The sequence below is a fragment of the Equus asinus genome, chromosome 6 (genome assembly GCF_041296235.1).
Source record: "Equus asinus isolate D_3611 breed Donkey chromosome 6, EquAss-T2T_v2, whole genome shotgun sequence".
Classification (NCBI taxonomy): Eukaryota; Metazoa; Chordata; class Mammalia; order Perissodactyla; family Equidae; genus Equus; species Equus asinus.
Window position 1 is genome coordinate 72,220,343 of NC_091795.1, and position 19,524 is coordinate 72,239,866.

The 19,524-nt window shown below is 38.9% G+C and overlaps 1 protein-coding gene across 1 annotated transcript in view; it reads right to left on the reverse strand.

Annotated features, from left to right (window-relative positions):
• Nucleotides 1-19,524, reverse strand: part of CRIM1 (cysteine rich transmembrane BMP regulator 1) — a 187,717-nt gene that overhangs the window by 44,933 nt on the left and 123,260 nt on the right. The window contains exon 8 of the mRNA XM_044772230.2: nt 5,052-5,180. Coding sequence (XP_044628165.2) covers nt 5,052-5,180 — 129 coding nt within the window. The remainder of the gene's footprint in view (nt 1-5,051; nt 5,181-19,524) is intronic.

Here is a 19,524-nt window from a genome sequence, read left to right on the forward strand (position 1 = left end):
TCTCTGTATACTCTGGAGAAGAAGCGATGTTTGCTCCCAGGGCCAAAATGTACCACAAAAGCAGGGAGCACCGTAAGTACACTACTGTAAGTGGATACCATGTAACTTTCACGTGGAACACAAAGTGACGGTGCCCTAGGGTCGTGCTGCACTTCTCCGCTGCAGTAGTTCACATTCCCGGCTGCTGGTAACTCGCACCATCCTGCTATCAGTTAAGAACACCAGGAAGTTCCTGAGACTCTTAAAGACAGACCTGCAACACTGCAAATGGTGGTCCTAATCTTGACCTTGATTCAGAGTTACAATGAAATGAAAACAAGGAGCCTGCCTCCCTATATTTGATGCTGCAACCTTCTTTAGCTGCTTGATTCAGATACATATTTCATGAAAAATACAAAGGCTTTTTCTCCCTGCTACCATTAATTTTCTATGTCTGCATCAGTTTCCCGATAAAAGCATTATCAATTTCTAGAATTACAGAATGTTAAAACTGGAAGAGAAGTTACAAATAATCCAGTCAAATCCACTTATTTTAAAGATGTAGAAAATAAGATGCCAAAAGATTGATGGCATTTAATTCATATAGATGTCATTTACTACACATAGTCCATATAGTAAACTAAAGTGTATTATGTCTGTTTGACAGCAACAAACTTCTTGGTTAAAAAGTAACGTTATTAACAGCTTGTACCAAAAAAGCATTAGGTTATTGGTAGCTTATCTAAATGATTTTAGTTTAACCTTTGTTGCTATTGTACTTTCTGAAGCATTTTCCATCACATTTCTTTTCTTTATTCTAAATAAGTCTTTGAGACAATGAGTTAATATCAAATAAATATCAAAGGGATATTTAAATTCTCTGTATGCCCTTGATGCGTTACTTTGCTTAGCAGTGTTATAAGAATGTTATTTGTTACAGGTTAAAATAGCAAAGCCTCAATATGTTCAAACAAAAGAATCCTTTGTCATGTACCTTCCACGTACTTTTGAAGGACGTGTTTCTACTGGGTTTTGATTTCAATCTTAGAGTGGCTCGTTGCCTATAATATGCTTGATTATGTTGCAATATCATTACAACATATTAGCATATTACTAACATTACCAATATATTGCCAATATCAGTTAAGGATAAGGTCCATTTTTATCTTTTTCATACCCCTAGTGCTTGGCACTCAATAAATGCTAGATGAACAAAAGAAAGGATGAATGAGAAAACAACAAACCAATGAACAGGGGAGAAACGTTGATGCCAGTGGTCTACATAAACCAGGCCTAATCCCTAACAGAAAATTTAGGTATAAATGGTTAGGACCACTGCCTGTGAACAGGCTTTGGTGGGATGTAGAAAAATAAGGTAAGGGAGAAATTTAGACAAAATCAGTACTTATCAAGTAGCTGCAATGAGAAAAAGAACATACTTATGCCATCCTTCAATACAAGGAACTTACTTCCTTCTAAACCAGGTGAAAGGGAACAAGAATATTTGAGGGTTAAAATGAAAAGGTAAAAGTAAAGTTGTTTGTTTGAGTGTCCTCAGAGAACAGGAAGAACCGGAGGCAGGCTGGTGTTGGAACAAAGGAGGGGAAGCTGGGGGCTTTCCATGTCAGCTAGCTTGGGCTGACTCAGAAATGGGTCTGTTCTAAAACAGCTATGGTGTAAACAATTCCCCTATGTTCGGCAGTAAAGCTAGCTTTGCATTCATTAATTTATTTAGTCCTCAAAATAATTCATTAGTTAGGTATCATCATCTGCCCTTTACAGAGGAGGGCACAGAGATGCAGAGAAGTAAGGCAACTTGCCCCATGCACTCAAATGCAGGTCAGTCTGACGCCAGAGCCTGGGAGGACAGCTGGGGGTGTACAATCACAAGAACCTGACAAGCAAGTATCTGGCAGTTTGGTTTAATCTGACTCACCTCCCAAAGGCGTGGCTCCAAAGGTGTGAAATAATCAGGGTTGCTAATGGGAAGGGGCGAGAGAAGAATGCTCTATGACTAGACTTCTGTATGATATAGACAAACTGACAAATTCCACTTGATGTTTAATCCTGTTTGTAGATATACAGTGGCAGTGAGAGAGATGGCAAGAGAGTAACCTAGGTCAAGAATCTCTGTATGATGAAATGGATACATGGTCAGAATGGCAAGACCTCAGATGGGGATCTCAGGCAAGAATGATGTCCAATGGCATCCCCGATTCTGATGGTTCCCTGCTCATTCATCTACTGAGCACCGAGCACAGCCCTGGGAGACGGGTCAGTTACTTCCCTACTCTGGTATGAACATCTGCCTAGGTTCTCCTATAGGATCAAAGCTTCCTCTTAATAGGATTTACTTTGGTAAGATATTGATTTGGCTTCAAATGATGGTATTTCATTAGTGTGTCAGATACAGGAGATTTCCTCTCAGGGAAGTCAGTCTTACATTGTATTCATGTCTGTGGCATTAACACTCGGTACAGCACCTAAATCTCGGTAGGTGTTCTATCTACACCAGGCGAAGGAAGAAAGGAGGGAGGAGGGAAGGAAGAAAGACTAGATAACCCTATAAATAGGTAAGTTTGCAAATAATGGAGGGCTAATAAAGATTTATATGTAAAAAAAACCTGTTGACACAAAATGCAAGAGTCTCCTGAACATATTTCTCCCTACACGTTAATGAAATGGAGGTGCAAAGCAGGTAACACGCATGGATGTTCCTTTCACTAAGCCAGAATGCAAGACTAACATAAAGACAGGCAGAGCAGAATTTTCCCAATAGTTTCAATTTGCAAAAGCCAGGGATATGTCTTTGACTTGCTTCAGTAACAACTGAGGGAAACTGCTTCTTTGGACTTATGTACAAAGGGCTCATTGTGAAGAGGCAGGGGTCTTATATAAGCATGACCATGTGGCCAAAAAGTTCATAACAGCAAAGCCCAAGGGAAGGTGGCAGGTGAGTTGATCAGGCACAATGAAATCGATATTTTTAGACTTCAAAAATCTCAGAAAAAAATTTAGGTACGCTCCCACGATCAGAAAGGATGTTTAGCTCAAGAGAGATGAGAAGGATTAAAATATAAACTCTTCACGATACAATCACCAATTATCTTGGTGTCAAAAAAGAAACTGGCTATTTAAGCAAACAAATGTGGCTGCCAAGCAGCTCCCTAACAATTCAGCTCTCCAGAGGGAGGTGTAAAAAAGGCTGACCGGTGCATGACATGGACTGGCCCTCCTCTGAACAGAAACAAGTGGAGGATGGCAGGACTGCCCCTGATGGGTGGAGCTCATGGGAACTTTCAAGATGGTAACAAGCACAATCACAACAGTTGTATAAACTCCGTTTTAGCACTACCTCCATCAGGCAGATAGGGTGATGACAACATGTGATTGAGAAAACCGAATCACTCAACTCCTATTTTGTATCTGCCTTCTTTATCAAAAATATTCTTACAAAAGGAAGTGTTGAACAATTAAGGTTAAGAGGAACAAAAAGCCCCAAATAACTGATAAATCTGAAAGTGAGCCTCTGTCTACATTAACTAATTCCAAGTCTCTGAGCCCAGGATAATTATACCCAGAGGCTCACAGGGAATCGGCTTATTATGGAAGCGCTGTCTACATTCGGGAGAGATCGGAGAGATTGGAAAGAGATTTCCGAAAACGAAAGGAGGCCACTGTCAATTCCAAAGGGACAAAAGGCTCCTAAAACTACAGAAACTAAGCTTGACATTCACAACTGAAAATTCTGCAGAAGGAATTGTTAAACATATGATTTGTGACATTTAGAAAAGAAGGCAATGACCACCAGGAGCCAGCGTTGGTTCATGAAGAACAAGCCATGCCCCACTAGCTTCATTTTATGTTTAAAATAGGGTTTCCAAGCAAAGGAATGATGCAAATACAACGTATTTTGATTTCAGATAAAATACAGGCCGAAGGTTTCAAGATTTCCTGTGGAGATGGAGCTGACACGTTGTTAGCTGAGTTACTCCACTAAAGGAGCGAGGATTATGGTTCAACGTCATTTTGTAGGAAGGTCTTTAGTGCTACAGGGCCTCTGTCTTTGGTTCTGTACAATTTAATTTATTTTAGTTCAGTGATTTACATGAGGACATGCAAGTTATACTTAGTTAATATAAACTGGGAGGCATAAAGTATGAGATCACCTTATCAAGATTCAAAAATATCCCAACCAGTTGGAAAATGGTTTAAAAGTCTCAGGATAATTTCTTGTTAAACTTGGCCCTCCATTTATATCATTAAAAAAAAATCAAATGTTCAAATATAGAACAATGAGAACCACCTAACAGCTGACATAAAAAGCACCTACTGGTTCTAGCTGCTTATAACCTCAGTCTTAGTCAACAGTGTGTAATTCAAAAAGCTAACACAAACCCAGGCCACATAATAGCACTGCCCTAATCAGACCAAATTCTGGAGTATTTTGCTTGTTTCTGGGCCGCACATTTACATAAGGACAATGACATATTGTAAGTGTGCAAGAAGATGAAAAGGACCAAGAAAGTTCTAGAAACTATGTCACCTGGGTTATGGTCAAGGGGAGTGAGGACGTTTATTCTGATAGAAGACCTAGGGGGAAGAAGTGCAATACACCCTATTTAGTTTCAGAGGTCATGGCCTGGAGACATGACTGGAATCTACATGGAGGCAGAGTTGGGATCAACAAAGTGAAGCACATTCTAAGGATTATGGCTGTCACACATGGAATGTGACACCTGTGTGGGTGACCTAGCAAGGGTGCTATAGAAAGAGCTGACTGGGTGGCGGGAAAGATGTTCTCCGAAGCCCCCAGGGCTGCACCCACGTTGCAGCTGGACATCAAGAAGCACCTGAATACAGTGAAATGAAGAGGAAAACCAGAAAAAAGGAGCGGCTCTTCTTCCCCAAACGACTGTGTATTTGTTAGTGTTAAGTATAAATTTTTTTTCTTCTTTCAGGTTGCTAAGGGAATGTCATGAACATTCCGAAAAAGGTATTCAATCACACAATATGCTTTGACAGTTACCACATTAGGTTCAGAAAAAAAACACAGGCTCTTGTATACTCACTGTTCTTGCACTGACAAGTTCGACAACCATTGTGATCAAGTTTGAAACCATAAATGCAGTCCTTCTCTGTCAGGGTGCAGTTGGATAACTCCCCACATGCAGGTGGATCAATTGTGATGTAGGTGGGTTCTAATAATAAAAATGGGAAAAAAAAATCAATGAAACATATGATTACCTCTTAGCTGCTATTCAATCTTTGAAATCCCATACTACAGCAAATTACAGAAAAACTAATCAATAATTTTCATTGAACCTAAACTTTTATAACTTTCATAATAACTTTAACCCCTGAAAAAGAAATACTTAGATTTTTGAAAATCCGAAAGCTCTATTTCTTTACATTTGAACAATTTATGCACTTTTTGGTACTCTCACATAATACTTCTGATGGTCACCACTGTAAAAAGCAGACCAGAGAGGTTAAGATGAACCTATTTAAATTGCTAACTGTTCTTCTATTTCTTCCGGTTTTCTGAGTTTATTTTTTATAATAATCAGACCACAGGTTCCAGCTGCCAATTATCTCACTCTCTATTTTGCAACACATCTGAAATCTGTTAGCCTTTTTTTTAAAGTTACTAAATCAGAGACATTTATGAGACTAGTTTAAAACATTTGGGTTTCTTTTATCTTTTTTATGTGACACTCCTTCGATTATTAAATATGATATGATGGATAACAGTGACTAAGAGCTTATCCTCAGGGTCCAGGGGTTTATGGGAGTGGCAGATTGAGATACAAGTGCTCGGGAGGAACAGGGAGCAGCCATTCTGGGAAGAGATGTGTAGAAGAAACCAAGGCCAGAGGCGACACTTGTACCTTCCCTGCCATGTTAATAAGAAGACTAGTTCTGGGTAATAACAGTAATCACACACTTACATAAAGTGTATTACGTGTCTATATAATGTTTGCAGTGCTCTTCATAAATGCCTTCAAGCTTTATGACACGCCAGTGAGATGGGGAGATGGGTGCTAACATTAGCCCCGTTTTACGGATGAGGAAATCTAGTATACTGACTTGCCCGAGGTCACAGAGTTAATAAGTGGTGGATCCAAGATTCAAACCCAGGGATTCTGGCTCCAGAGACATACTCTTAGCTTCTGTGCAATACAAAGCCTGTTGTAATGGTACCTGTTTCGAGTGCATTGATAAGGGACAGTTTATATAATGTTGGATTACGGGAAGAGTGTTGTCAAAGGGGACAGGGACACTGACATATTTATGTAGCCTCTTTTCAACCAAGAGATACTAAGAACTTCAGAGTAAGCTGGTTCTCACAATATCTTTGTAAAGAGCTAAGTACAGAATGTCTCTACCTATGTTTTCACAAATGGAAAATATGAGGTGCAGAGAGGGTAAGTGGCTTATCTAAGTTTACATAGCAACCCAGTAGCAGGCTGGGAATAGAACAGAACAGAGGTTCCTGACCTCCTGTCCAACACTCTATCCATTAGTCCACACTGTCTTCTCAAGTTTCATCTCCTGTTACCATGGAAGAGAGACCAAAATAAGTGTTTTAGCTGCCACCGCTAAGATCAAGAGTTCTAAATTTTTATCCATCTGCTAAAAGGGGCCAGTGATTCAACTCTTCACAGGTAGTAGGCAACGATGACCTGTTAAAGAGATGCTTTGCTCAGCATTCTCCCCGTAAAAATACGCATGAAGAGGGCATACATAGCACATTCTCTATTTTTATGACAACACAGTTTGAAGAACATCTCCCTGAAATTTTTATATTAACTTTCGACTGCTGTAAAATTTCTAATACCTTCAATGACTAGAGTATCCTTTCTGACAAATAACTGCAAATATCAAACAGTAGTTTAAAGTTAGGCAAGTTTTAAGACATAGTGAATTAAATACGGTAGTGCTGCTCTCCTACATTCTCTTAAAAGATGTATCATAAACATCTTTGGTTTTCAATTCTATATAGCTTTTCTTTTATCATTACTCTTATTAGCCTCCCAAAATAATGATTCTATTTCAGCTTCCGGCCGTAAGACTTGTGATGTCTTGCTGAAATTATTCTAACCACAAATATAAAAGAGAGCAGAGAATGTGTATCAGGTTTAAGTAAACTACATCACAGATTACCTATGGAGGAAGGAGTTAGGTGTATGGTCTAGAGAGTTATCGGAGCAAGGGCCAGGGACCCTGAATGTCCTGTGCTTCAGTGAATGGCTTACAGGTAAAGAAATGTCTTGAGCATATCTACATAGACGAAACCCTTGTATTTCTTACTGACATATAAGTTTATGAGAAACTTTTGCCTTCGGAAAATATATTATGGAAAAATACATATTTGGGCAGATTACACTGACATTGAAAATGCATAATAATCATAGGGTAGTATGGAATTTTACTTTCAGTGAATTTTAGGAATTTGTTAAGAGAATCAATAGTGATGTATATGCTATTTTGGTACATATTATGATTCATGGATGAGATTAGGATTGTAATCTGTGGCTAGAGAGTAAAAGAAAAAAATATTCAGGTTGTTGGAGGACCAGAACTGACTTGAACAGCCCCACACTTTATTCAAATAGCTTCATCAGCTGGGTATGCAGTCACAGGCGTCTACCATGCACACATTCTCCAGGAGAGCAAACACCTTCAATATGCTTCCCTACAACATTCAGGACAAGGGCTTTTGCTCAGTTCAACAAATGAAAAAAACCGCACATAAGGGCTGTTTGGTAGGTACTGGTCCTACTATGCTTCACTGCAAATATTTTAGGTACAACAAGTCCTATTGGATGTCTTCTGGCCTCAGATGATGTGGTAGAGTGCAAGAAGAAAAAAGTTATTTTGTGCTGCTGAAATTACTATTTCCCTATTCACTAATGATGCACATTAGATGGAAGAAAGTGGGAAACACATACAAATTTTCACTCCCTCAATATTTAATATTAAAACACAGAAACCCTCAACAAAACCATTTATTCATGAAAATTGTCAGTTTACTCTGGAACTATTCAATTTCCCCACGACAGATTAGGCTGAATACAACAACACTCATTGTGATATATTATATAGACAGAAGTCTAAAGTTTTTTAAAAGGCATTTTAACATTGTAGTCACATCATTTCATTACATCTAACAAATAAGTATAGTTTTCCTTTTCAAATGCAAACTGGAACAAATTTTAACAGCCTTTTAAGGGTGGTGATGCATCTTTCTGTGGTGCTGTTGTCCAACGTCACTGGAGTAACTGCTTTTTAAAAAAAATTTATTATTATTATTATTCATTTATTTTTTGAGGAAGATTAGTCCTGACCTAACATCTGCCAATCCTCCTCTTTTTTGCTGAGGAAGACTGGCCCTGAGCTAACATCCATGCCCATCTTCCTCTACTTTATATGCAGGATGCCTACCATAGCATGGCTTGCCAAGTGGGTGCCATGTCTGCACCCGGTATCCGAACCGGCAAACCCCGGGCCGCCAAAGTAGAAAGTGCGACCTTAACCGCTGCGCCACCAGGCTGACCCCTGGAGTGACTGCTGATTTGTAATGGACACACATGCAGGCAACTTGCTGTCTCCGAACACTTAATCTGAAGTCACACATTACGTTCTATTCCCTTTCATCATTTTCACATTTTAGTGCCTGGTTTCCTACCGTATGAGGTCATCCTTATATTAGTTAGATTTCTGTAAGAACAGTATTATAACAGAAATATGCAACTGTATATTATCAAGCAAAAAATCTGACATTATCATAAACAGATCTGAGAGTCTGCTTGGAGTCCAATATATTAATATATAATCTCAGAACTGGTCCTATTACTAACATCAGGGCAATGTTTTGAGAAAGAAGTGCTGTGAGACTATTGAAATTCAACTTCCTCTTCCAAATAATGAACTCCAAAATGAAACACATTTGATAACATCCTGAATGAGAGTATTTAAAATCAACATTACATTTACAGTCCTTAAAGAATAACGACCAAGAGCTAGTTAGATTTTTTTGCATAGTTTCTATCAAAGGAAGTTCTTGGTGGGGAAGAGATTTTAAAGAATTTAGACTCATGGTACCATAGTATGACTGTTTCTAATCCAAATAAACAAAGAAACTTGAAAAAGTGTTAGTAAAATACATGAAACGTGACTTTTGCTTGTTAGAGCATCCTGAAATTTGTATCGGAAATTGTTATTGTCTCACACTTTCTTTAGTCTATTTAACAATGCTCTGAATATGGAAAATATCCTGATGGGTCTTGGCCTGAAGAACAGAAGATTCTCATTTAAATCCTACATTTCTGTGCTCTTACATTACAGGGGATAAGGTATTGAATTGATATGCCAGAAAGTACATGCCTTTCTAGAAGGATGCTGGCGATGCTGTGTCCTTGGCAAGTCTGGTGATTATCAGTTGAACAGAGGTCCTGCTAAGACTTTTCTGCAGACATTGATGCATCAATATACATGATGCCTGTTGCTTGGAGCAAAGAAAACTGTCTCCCTTTAAACAGGTCGGGCAGAGATGTGTTAGTGGGCCTCTTTCAAAGGAGAGAAATGGTCTCCTAAATGCTTATTTAGGAGAATGAGAAAATACTTGCACAGAGGTGGGGATTTGGCAAGGGGAAATTCAATAAAGTACTGCTTACAGGATCACTCTGAAATTCCATCTCATCTTGTATTGAATCAGCTGAGGAATTAAAGAAATACCTTAATGTCCTCCAAAGGAAGAAGGCTTGAAACAGCAGGAACTCATTGTCTTTGGCTACAACTATTTCTAAAGGGAACCCTGGAACAGCTTCTTTGTGAAGAATTCTAGAAATATTTTCTGAGCCTAGAAGCAATAAAGAACAAAAATGGGTGTTTGTTATGTCTACATCCACTTTGCTGTTTCCTACCCTGCATCTGAGTGGGAACACTATTCTCCTTAACCTGTCATTTTCCTGCGTGATTCTGAAAGACTTTCCGAGTACCTCAGACTGTCCAGAAGAGCCATGTTTAAAAGAACCTTTGGGAGTGTGTCAGGAGTGCAGATGTTTAGCCACCAATTCTTATCCCAAGTCTTAGAGTACAAAATTCTGGAAGGAAATCTATTACCAAATGCAATAACATAAACAAACACATATTGGTTCTTTATTTTACATTTTTTTAAAACTTAGGGATGGATATTTCTTTCATATCCTAGGAAGCCCAGTAAACCCCTTATCAGTAAAAACATTTCTAGGAAAACATTCATATTTTCAAGATTTAGGGAGCTTCAGACACTAAGTTTCTGGAGAACACCGCCAATATTTTACATTGATGTTCAAGTATTTCCTAGGAGCAATTCTACCTACTCAATGGGGTTGTTAAGGTACTATGATCACAATTTGGTCAAGAGCATAAAGTTAAAATAAAAATCATTATTCTGACTCTTAAAGTCACAGCACTAGACCATAAAATAACCTGATTATTCAGGAGGTATAAATGTGTTAAGCAAATCTAAGTTTTCTACTTTCTTGCTTTTTGTTATTTTATTTTATGGAAAATTCTCCAAAAAAAAGAAAGGGAAGTTAGAAGTTGAAACTCAAATTCAACCTTTTAAGGTGCTGACTTGAAGTTTTAATATCAGTCCTATCACCGTATTGGATACTTTAACATGTTTGGGACAACAACAGAACATGTACGAATATACTCTGACCCTGAGTTATTTTAAAATGTGTAAGAATTATGTTAATTTGCTTCTGAAACAATTTTTATTATCGCTGGTTTTTATATTTCAGGTAAGTGTAGCTTAAATGAAAACGTTAATAGATGCTTTTAACTTGGTATCTAAACTGTATTACTCCACTGAACTTCTGGTTTTGAATTAATGCATACAAGGTTCTTCTCATTACCTTGATTACTATGAGCTGTTTATCTCTTGTGAATAATACTAATTATCCCCATTGAGAAATGTGTGAAGTACTCTTTCTGATTAGCAACCCTGGGAGGGCTGACAGCCAATTAGTAGCTCCTGAGTATGGGTAGGTGACTCTCGTAAAGTACACTTGTAGAAGGCACACAGAGCCATCCCTTTTAGGTCTGTCTGCAGCACTGCCTCTGTCAGGAGGGTAATAATTTGCTCTGGTTCCAGATCTCGATGGTCCAGGAGTGCTGCCTCACTGTGCTGTGGTGCCTGGCAGGTCTGGAGGGCCTGGCTGTGGGTAGCAGCTGTCTACCAGCCCCCTCGATTCCTACGAATCCATACAAACGCACGCATGCACGCACACACACACACAAACACACTCTAAGAAAAGTCTTTCTGGAAAAAACCTCACAATAGGCAAATTTCTAGAAAAAGTAGTTTTTTAAGGCGGATACATTTTTTACATTTCTTTTAAAAGTTAAAATTTCAAGTAGAAGTAACAAAATAAATGAAGCTTATTCCTATCTTTCTCTTATTTTTCTTATTACCTCTCCTTTTGGATTTTGATAATGGTTTGCATATCTTATGCAGCTCTTTGTAAATTCACAAGCCTGCTTATTCAATTGTGAGAGACAAAGAGGAACAATTAAGTTCTCTTTTCAGACCTAATTCAGGCACTCTCTTTCTTAAGGTTTTTTTTTTTTGGCTGAAGTTGGTTAAGCGATGCGAATGTCTAATGAGTGAGAAAATTCCAAAGCTTCTCTCACTTTATATGGCTAAATATATCAGGCCTCCTCCAGCCCACCAGTTACTGGTAGCCTGTCTAGGGCCATAAAACTGGACATAAAGTTGGCCAAGACAGAACCAAAGGAGAGAGCTTATCTGCTTTACTGTATCTTCATATGTCATTCTCCTTACCACAGTTGCTTTCAAATGTGACCATAACTAGTAGAAAACCATTCAAATAAATCATCAAACTGTCAACATAATTGCACCCTGGGAAGAGACATACTGTAAAGATGAAATTTTCCCAAATGAAGCTAGAGAGAAAACTCTATTAATGTAGACAATAAGGAAAAAAAAAAACCCCAAAACCAAGGGTACAAAAATTCCCTAATCTGGAAGTGGGAATTTCCAAGGGGTATGAATGTGTATTTAAGAAAGTCTCATTAAGTCATGGAAAAAAATCTCCTACAGTTGGAGTTTTCAAATTCTTTCAGCCACTACACATTTAGTCATCCTTTTTTCCTTTGTATATATTTCTCATAACAACACCTACATCTTTGTAATTTCTAAAGTACTTATCTCAGAGCAGTTCCTTTATTTTAAAATGAATGGTGTGAAAATGTCCCCAAGATTTGTATTATTTTATGGTCAGATAGAGAAGCAATCACGTATTTACTTTAGACCTATTTATTAACTTTGTATGCTTTTTCCAAGGAATCTTGGCGGTTGGACATATTTTTCTTCCTTTACCAATCTCCTATTTAATAGGAAAAAGACAGTATGATTGAGATCATTATTAAAAGACTACAAAAGAAAAATTAAAATTTTTTTTTTATGTAGAGTGTGCTATCTTTTTCCAGGAATTCAGCTTGAGAGAGCTCACAAAATGATTGGATTCCAAGAATAATCTGGACCTTTTATACTTGTCTTATATTTTATTTTCATATTATTATTAATTTTCATAAAGAATATATCTTGGTAACTTTTAGCTGGAAATAATGTGTCTTATTTATAAGTACATGTGTATATGTGTGTGTATGTATGCACATTTTAATAGCCATATTCAGCTGGGGGGTGTCAGATGGTCAGAATTCTGTTATCTCAACAAAACTCTTCGGGAAATGGCTGAGGACCAGGGAGGAAGGGTCCTCACATTAGGGGCAATGGTTTATTCATTGTTGATGACCTCAGCATCTAGTATAGTACCTGGCCCATAGCAGTGCTTAGTGAACGAATAAAGAGGAAAAAAGACACCTGAGTACTGAAAGTCATGGCACAGTTTTTGATGGAGATGCCCACCCCCTCCTCCGCCAATATTGTCCCTAACAGGCTGAATCTCTAATTTCCTAAGTTTTGGAGGATCGGACAGAAAAGTTCCTTAGGATCCTCATCACTGCAGCAGTCCCTTGCGCATAGTAGGTACTCAATGAATGAGCTCTGCTGAAGCAGCAAGCTAGCTCAGAAGGCTGTGGTGAACTTGACTCACTAATAGTGAAAATCCCCAAACCCAAGCAGTCCACAATGAGATCCTCAGCGACGATACTCAGTTGCCTAAAATGGGTTCAATTATGATCTGTAGCTTTGGTGTAAGAGGGCACAGAAGTACACAAAGCATTGTAGGTCTCCCTTCAAAATTCGTTAAATAAAATCTTGATACTCAAATTTCAATTATCTGGAGAATTTACTTCTTTGACTACCTCATTCCTTGATGGTACCAAATGAATAAGGTATTATTACAATAGCCCTGAAAATAGCTGGGCACTTACTCAGGTCATCAACTCATCTTGTACTGGATGAATGACGGGCACTTTCGCAGCAAATTTACCTCATAATGAAGCAAAGACTGGCAAGAATCAGAGAGAAAAAAGGCAAGAGTCTGGACCAGAGTGCGCAAGTGTCGGTGATGGTATCTCATTGCCTGGAGCACTGACGGGGGCTGAGTAGCCCATTCATTTTACTCAGTGGAGATTTGAGTACCACTAGCCAGGGCCCAGGGCCTGGAGTCTGGCTGGGCAGATGACAAGCATGAGGAGAGAGACAGCTGGGGAGAGCAGCTCGGTGTTCTCGGGTAGAACTGTATCCCCAGCTGGGGGAAGCAGGCTTTCCTGGAGGTCAAACAGCAAGGTCTAAATTCCAGGCAGAGGCTCAGGGAAAGAACCTGGATCGAAGGCTAGGCTACATAAATGTCAGAATAATAGTAACTGGGTCTTAGCAATGAGAACAGAGCCAGGAGCAAGAATGGCTTTTGAATCTGAGCCACTTTCATATTCACCTCTTACTTTCCTCACCCTCTCCTTTCTCACAATGGGGAGTCTAAAGAGAAGCAATGCCAAGGACACGGACTTGGGGGCAGAAGACTTAGCTTGAGTCCCTGTTCTTTCAATATCTTACAGGTGATGGTGAACCTCTCTGGGTTTCTATAAAACAGTAATGCCCATTATTCCTACCTCACAGTATCACTCTAAGGCTCAAAGAAGATTGTCAAGAGGGGACTGTTCTACAAACTCCAACGGTTACATGAATATTACAGGTTGCTATAATTATTGTTGTAATGACTATCCCGCCCACTCACAGCTAGAACTTGTCTCAGATGACAGCTAATTATGAGCCCTTTTGCAGGCCTTAAATGTTCAGCTGATAAATGGTATGACAACTGGCTTGGCATTCTGAATCCTGTCCATTGTAACTTAAGCATCATTTTCTATCTCCACTGATAACATGAAAGGCATCTGAGATGTGGGTGGGTCCATGACATCCTTTCATATGGTCTGGTAAGCTTTGGAGCGTGTTAGTGACCAGCCACTGGCGCCTTTTACATTTGCTGAGTAGCAGTCTGATATCATTGTTTTGCATTTTGACTGTGTCGTGGTGTCTCGAAGAGAACAGAAATCTCTTCATAATCAGCTTATCCGATGTGAGTTGAAACAATGATTCTGTGTGCCTGGCTGACCCCGTTCTTCCTCTCCCATGATGGAGGCCTTGCGGGACCTTTAGGGATGAGGGCAAACTCATCACAGTATAATTTACTCTATTTTGGTAGCTTTTCCAGTAGTTCTCTCATTCTCAAGTTGAAAGAGAATACAGAAGATCCATCTCCAAAGGCTGTCTTTGATTAGCAAACCCTAGTTCCTGTAGGTCATTAACCTGAAACTTAGGTCAACAATAAGAGATAGTTCAACCAGTGCTTTCTTAACCATAATACTGGGGGTGTATCACTTAAATAATAACGTTCTCAGTATGTCTGTCACAGGACTGTGGAGCATGCCTGTTGAATTCATCTGGCCTAAAATCTCCATGTAATCTTTTTAAAACTTGGTTCCCAGAAAGAATGAGAGATTCACAGTCTTGAAAAGATATGAGCTTGCTGATTCCTCTCAATATGCAAGGCCTGAAGCCATCCCAAACTGACAGCTTATTATCTCTGAACAGTTTTTAGCTTCACTAATAAAACAGAGACTCCCTGATTGTTTTAAAAAGTGAGCTGATGTGCAGGGCAATAGCTTTCCAATTAAGGTGAAAAAGAACACCATCCTTTGGCTTCCAACTGATGCCCACACTAAGGGTCTCAAGACCACAGTGCAAGACACAGGCCTAGGCAGCCGGTAGGCCTCAAAACATAAACACGCATTACAAATACCTTGCTTGATTCCAAAGCAGATTCAAGGCAGCCCCAAATTATATCATGTATGTATACTTTTTTAAAGAGAGGACACGAGGACCAAGGTAAATTTTAAGTAGAAAAGATCACCCTGCAGTCATGGATGAGGTCAGCACACACAGTGCATCTGTGAGGTCCTGCCTGGTTGGGAAAGTGGCTTCCAGACTCAACTCTCGGTGTGCTCCAGCAGTCAAAGCGAAAAATCAAACCTAGAGCACTATATGACTCACGGGTCCCCAAGCACCAACTACTTGTTGGCCTTAGAATTTTCTTGGGGATTCTTAGTTCTGTTTCATGATGGCGCTGCAAAACAAGAGCTGGAGGCTGGAACTGAACCTTATTTTCGATTGGTGGCTGGCATTAAATTCCGTGGTCTCCGATGGTCCAGATGCCTGAATTGGGCTCAGTTTCAAACAAATATGATAAATCCAGCTACCTTCTCAGACGTGAAAGCAATTCACTTGATGTGTAAATAGGTATCCTATAGATATAAATGGTTAAGTAAAAATGTGGTTGAATTCCCAATAGTTAAACTCAAAAACCTGTAAGATGGAATACATCACTCTCTCTTTGAGTTTCCGACAAATTTCAAAAAAGTACTAAATGTTCATTTTTGCTCATGTCATATCAAAATCAGATGACACTGATGATATGATCCCTGGACCAAGATCTGGCACTGCTGAGTCCCCTGGCAACAGATTTCCCAATCTGCATGCTGATGGACACAGTGAGCATCTGGGAATCTCAAAGTGAGAGGCTGGGATGTGGGTACGGTCCAGCTCCCTGCTACCTCAGCAGCCACTTGTGATGGGAGATCCATGAATGGGCAAGTGATGACCTTTAGCAGACATTTTCACTTCTTCAGTCTGTCCTGTTATTTGACAATAATATCGTGGCAGACATTTTATATACTTGTGTGACATTTTATCTTTAACACTCAGATAGACATAGCACAGAAAATACTTCCAATAGGGCCTTTAAAAACAATTCACTGGGTTACTCACTGTCTCTAATGCTAACCCACACGTATTAAACAAAGTGAAATCATTTTGTTCTTATAGGATCAACTTAAGACTACACAATAAAACGGTTTAAAATGGTACAATCAGAAGTGGAGTTACAGAACTAAAATATTAAAAATAAATTATATTGGAATCACCACCTCTTTTAAAAGTTATTTCTATAGAAAAATTGTTTTAGTCTATTCACTTGAAAATATGTTTAAATGGAGCACCTGCCACTTCACAAAAATGTTGTAATATAATAGATGACCATTTAAATACATGCCTCTAGCCCCTAGAAGTCATAAAAATACTACGTAGTAAGTGAATTGATTTCTTTTTTAAATAAACACACCAGGAGTTATACTTACAAATAAGTGTTATTGCTAAAAGCACTCACTTTCAGAGGCGACGTGCTTGTGCTAAAATGCTGTTCATGCTAAAATTCTATCTGAAACTTCTTTTCAGAGTTGCTTTCAGAGCAAATTACAATGTCATGGAAGACAAAGTGCCTTTATTTTACCGTCACTTTTTGCTTTCTCTGAACAGTTTTACCCAGCTACATCATTCACCTTTTTCACCAGACTTAGACGTGAATGACTCTGACTATTTCCTAGAGTCTGATAAACCTTTCAAGTCAGGGTTTACAAACCTAAGGATATTCAAAAGGATGTACGGCAAGCTCTAACGTTAGCCAACAGAGAAGTAGCAAAAAAATTTTGAATGACTGTATTTCTGCAATAACTGTACAGTTTTCCCATACAGCTATTTTGAAAGGCAGAACACTTCACTTGAATATGTAAATCTTCGTATGTTTAAAAATAATTTCATTTCTTTATAGTTGGATCTTGTATTGGTGAGAAATAAGCTCCATATGAAAAGTGCTGTCAGGTGCTTAAAATACAGGTGAGTTGAGACCAATCCATTGCTTAGAACTGAGGCAAACAGTGGAAGGAGATGAAGATGAGGATTTTAAGATAAGATGGTCTAACACAGCCATGGTTAGGTAAAGGAGAACATCTCTTGAAAGCTAGACAATGTGATTACTAGTTAAAACGTTAAATTCTATAAGGTTGACAAAAATCTAAAAGGAAACCAATTCTGCTACTTCTGGTCCAAGGCTGTCCCATAAAGAAGATGGAATCTTTCTTTTTAAAGTCTGCAAACCTTTTCTGAAGGGCATGTCTCTTAATAACCTTCATTAACTTCTGTTTGGTTGCCTAAGAGTTGTCTCTTATCCAAAAAAAGTTTAACACAGTCTCAGTAGAGATTGTGTTTATTTAAGCTTGTTGGAAAAACATTCCTATCATTTCAAGAATGACTAAATATTTTTCATTCACATAGTTAGCATTCCAGACTATGTTTTCCTGCCTCTGTTGATTAGATGAAAGTGAGCAGGCCCAAGTCTGAACTATTAGATTCAATTATTATCTTAGGAGGAAAATTATGAGACTCCCAGCAATAATGCCCTTTTAGGTATGGGAAGTGGACAGCAGGGGAAATAAAGAGGAACCTGCCCCCTTGCAGGCCACTTCACCAGGGAAACACTTAACAGCCGGGGCTGCTGAACGCTGAAAAGTCAGAGGCTGAGGTTTTCCTAATCATGTGTTTCAGAAGCAGCTCTGAACAATAACATTCTAATGTTATTTGAAATACCTAAAGATATTTTAAATGACCAGAGAAAATCAAAATACTATGAAATTCATCCAGGAGAAATTTCTGATGCTTAGGTTAAAGACTTAGGTTAACATGTGGTCATCTGCTATACATTTATTACCCAACATATGACCTTATTTGGACAAGCAAAAAAACAGACTGTGCTATATTTTAATTTCCATTTATGGAACTAGTTTCCAGGACACTTAAGAGTTAAAGGATGAAACCAAATGCCTAACAGTCTTTGAGATATTACGAATATTTTATTATTCTCAGCCTACTAATAATAGCACACTATGTGGCACTGAAGCAATACCACCCATAAACTGGGTTTTGATCCTTGTTATGTGCCAGAATGTTAATATCATGTAACCCTGTGCCATCTTTGACTTTGCTGCCTCTCAGGTCAGCCAAACTATGTTTGATTCCTTGCCACAGAAGCAGTAGCTTAATCATTTGAGATACTGTTCGGTGAGGAAGTATTATGGGCAGGGCTGGAAACATTTTTTGTTGTTTCAAAGAATTCCCACCCAGATATGTGCCTGGTACAGACTTTTCTGGCAGCTCAGTAGAAATCTCATTTGAAGGGCAGCTTGATTCAAACTATATCATTAGCATCAATATGAAAGAATATAGCGCTCCTATAAAATTAGGATTGATGAGGAGGGGGACAGTTTGACAGCTCACAGACCTCCAGCCCTTTAGAGGAGCACAGCATGCAGTCTATTGGGTGAGCTGATGTTGAAGTGGCTACCTAAATCCATGCAGGTCAATATACAATGCCCTCTCTTCAACACTGTCCCAAGTGGGACCAGGATTCCCCAAGTAAGGAATCCAAGAGAGCCAGGTGGCAGGAAGAAAGATAGTTGATTGTCTGGTTTAGTTGCATTCCATCCTAAATCCAGAGAATGAGAAAGAATCCACGCACAGGGACTCTCTTATTCCTCTACTTCAAGAGTTGGTTAAGTCCAGGTTAGCAGAACTATTAGGCCTACCTGAAACTCAGCTCAGTTTCAGATAATAACTGCAAATAACACTCATTTTAGGTTTTTAGTATGGAAAACATTTCAATAATACTGAAGTAGAGAGAATAATATGATGGACCCTCATATACCTATTACCCAGCTTGGACAATCTACAAATAACTTTTGATTTACTGACTGAGATGGGAAACGGGTTTTGCCTTCGTTTCAGAGAAACAGAAGTACTGGAACAGAACTACCCATTTGTCCAAACACAAGTGGGGAATTTATTTACTGACAACTCAAACCATATATTGAATGTTACCTTGTAAAATATTACCTATGTTGTTCCTAGTTCTTGAAAAGTGATATGCTAGGTGTTGGCTTGGAAATCCCCATGGTCATCAAAACCATCAATTCCTCCCAGCAGAAGACTCTGCACACACTGGGCCTGAAGAACACTCAGGTCACAGTGGCCACCTGGGCAGGGTCCAGACACAGCCCAAGACGGGACAGCGGATCAGGCCTGACATCAAGACTTCTAAGTGATGATGAAATTCTTATCTCTTGCATCAGGTGTTGGAGCCAAGCTGGCCTCACACCTGTCCACATCTCTTGTATTTT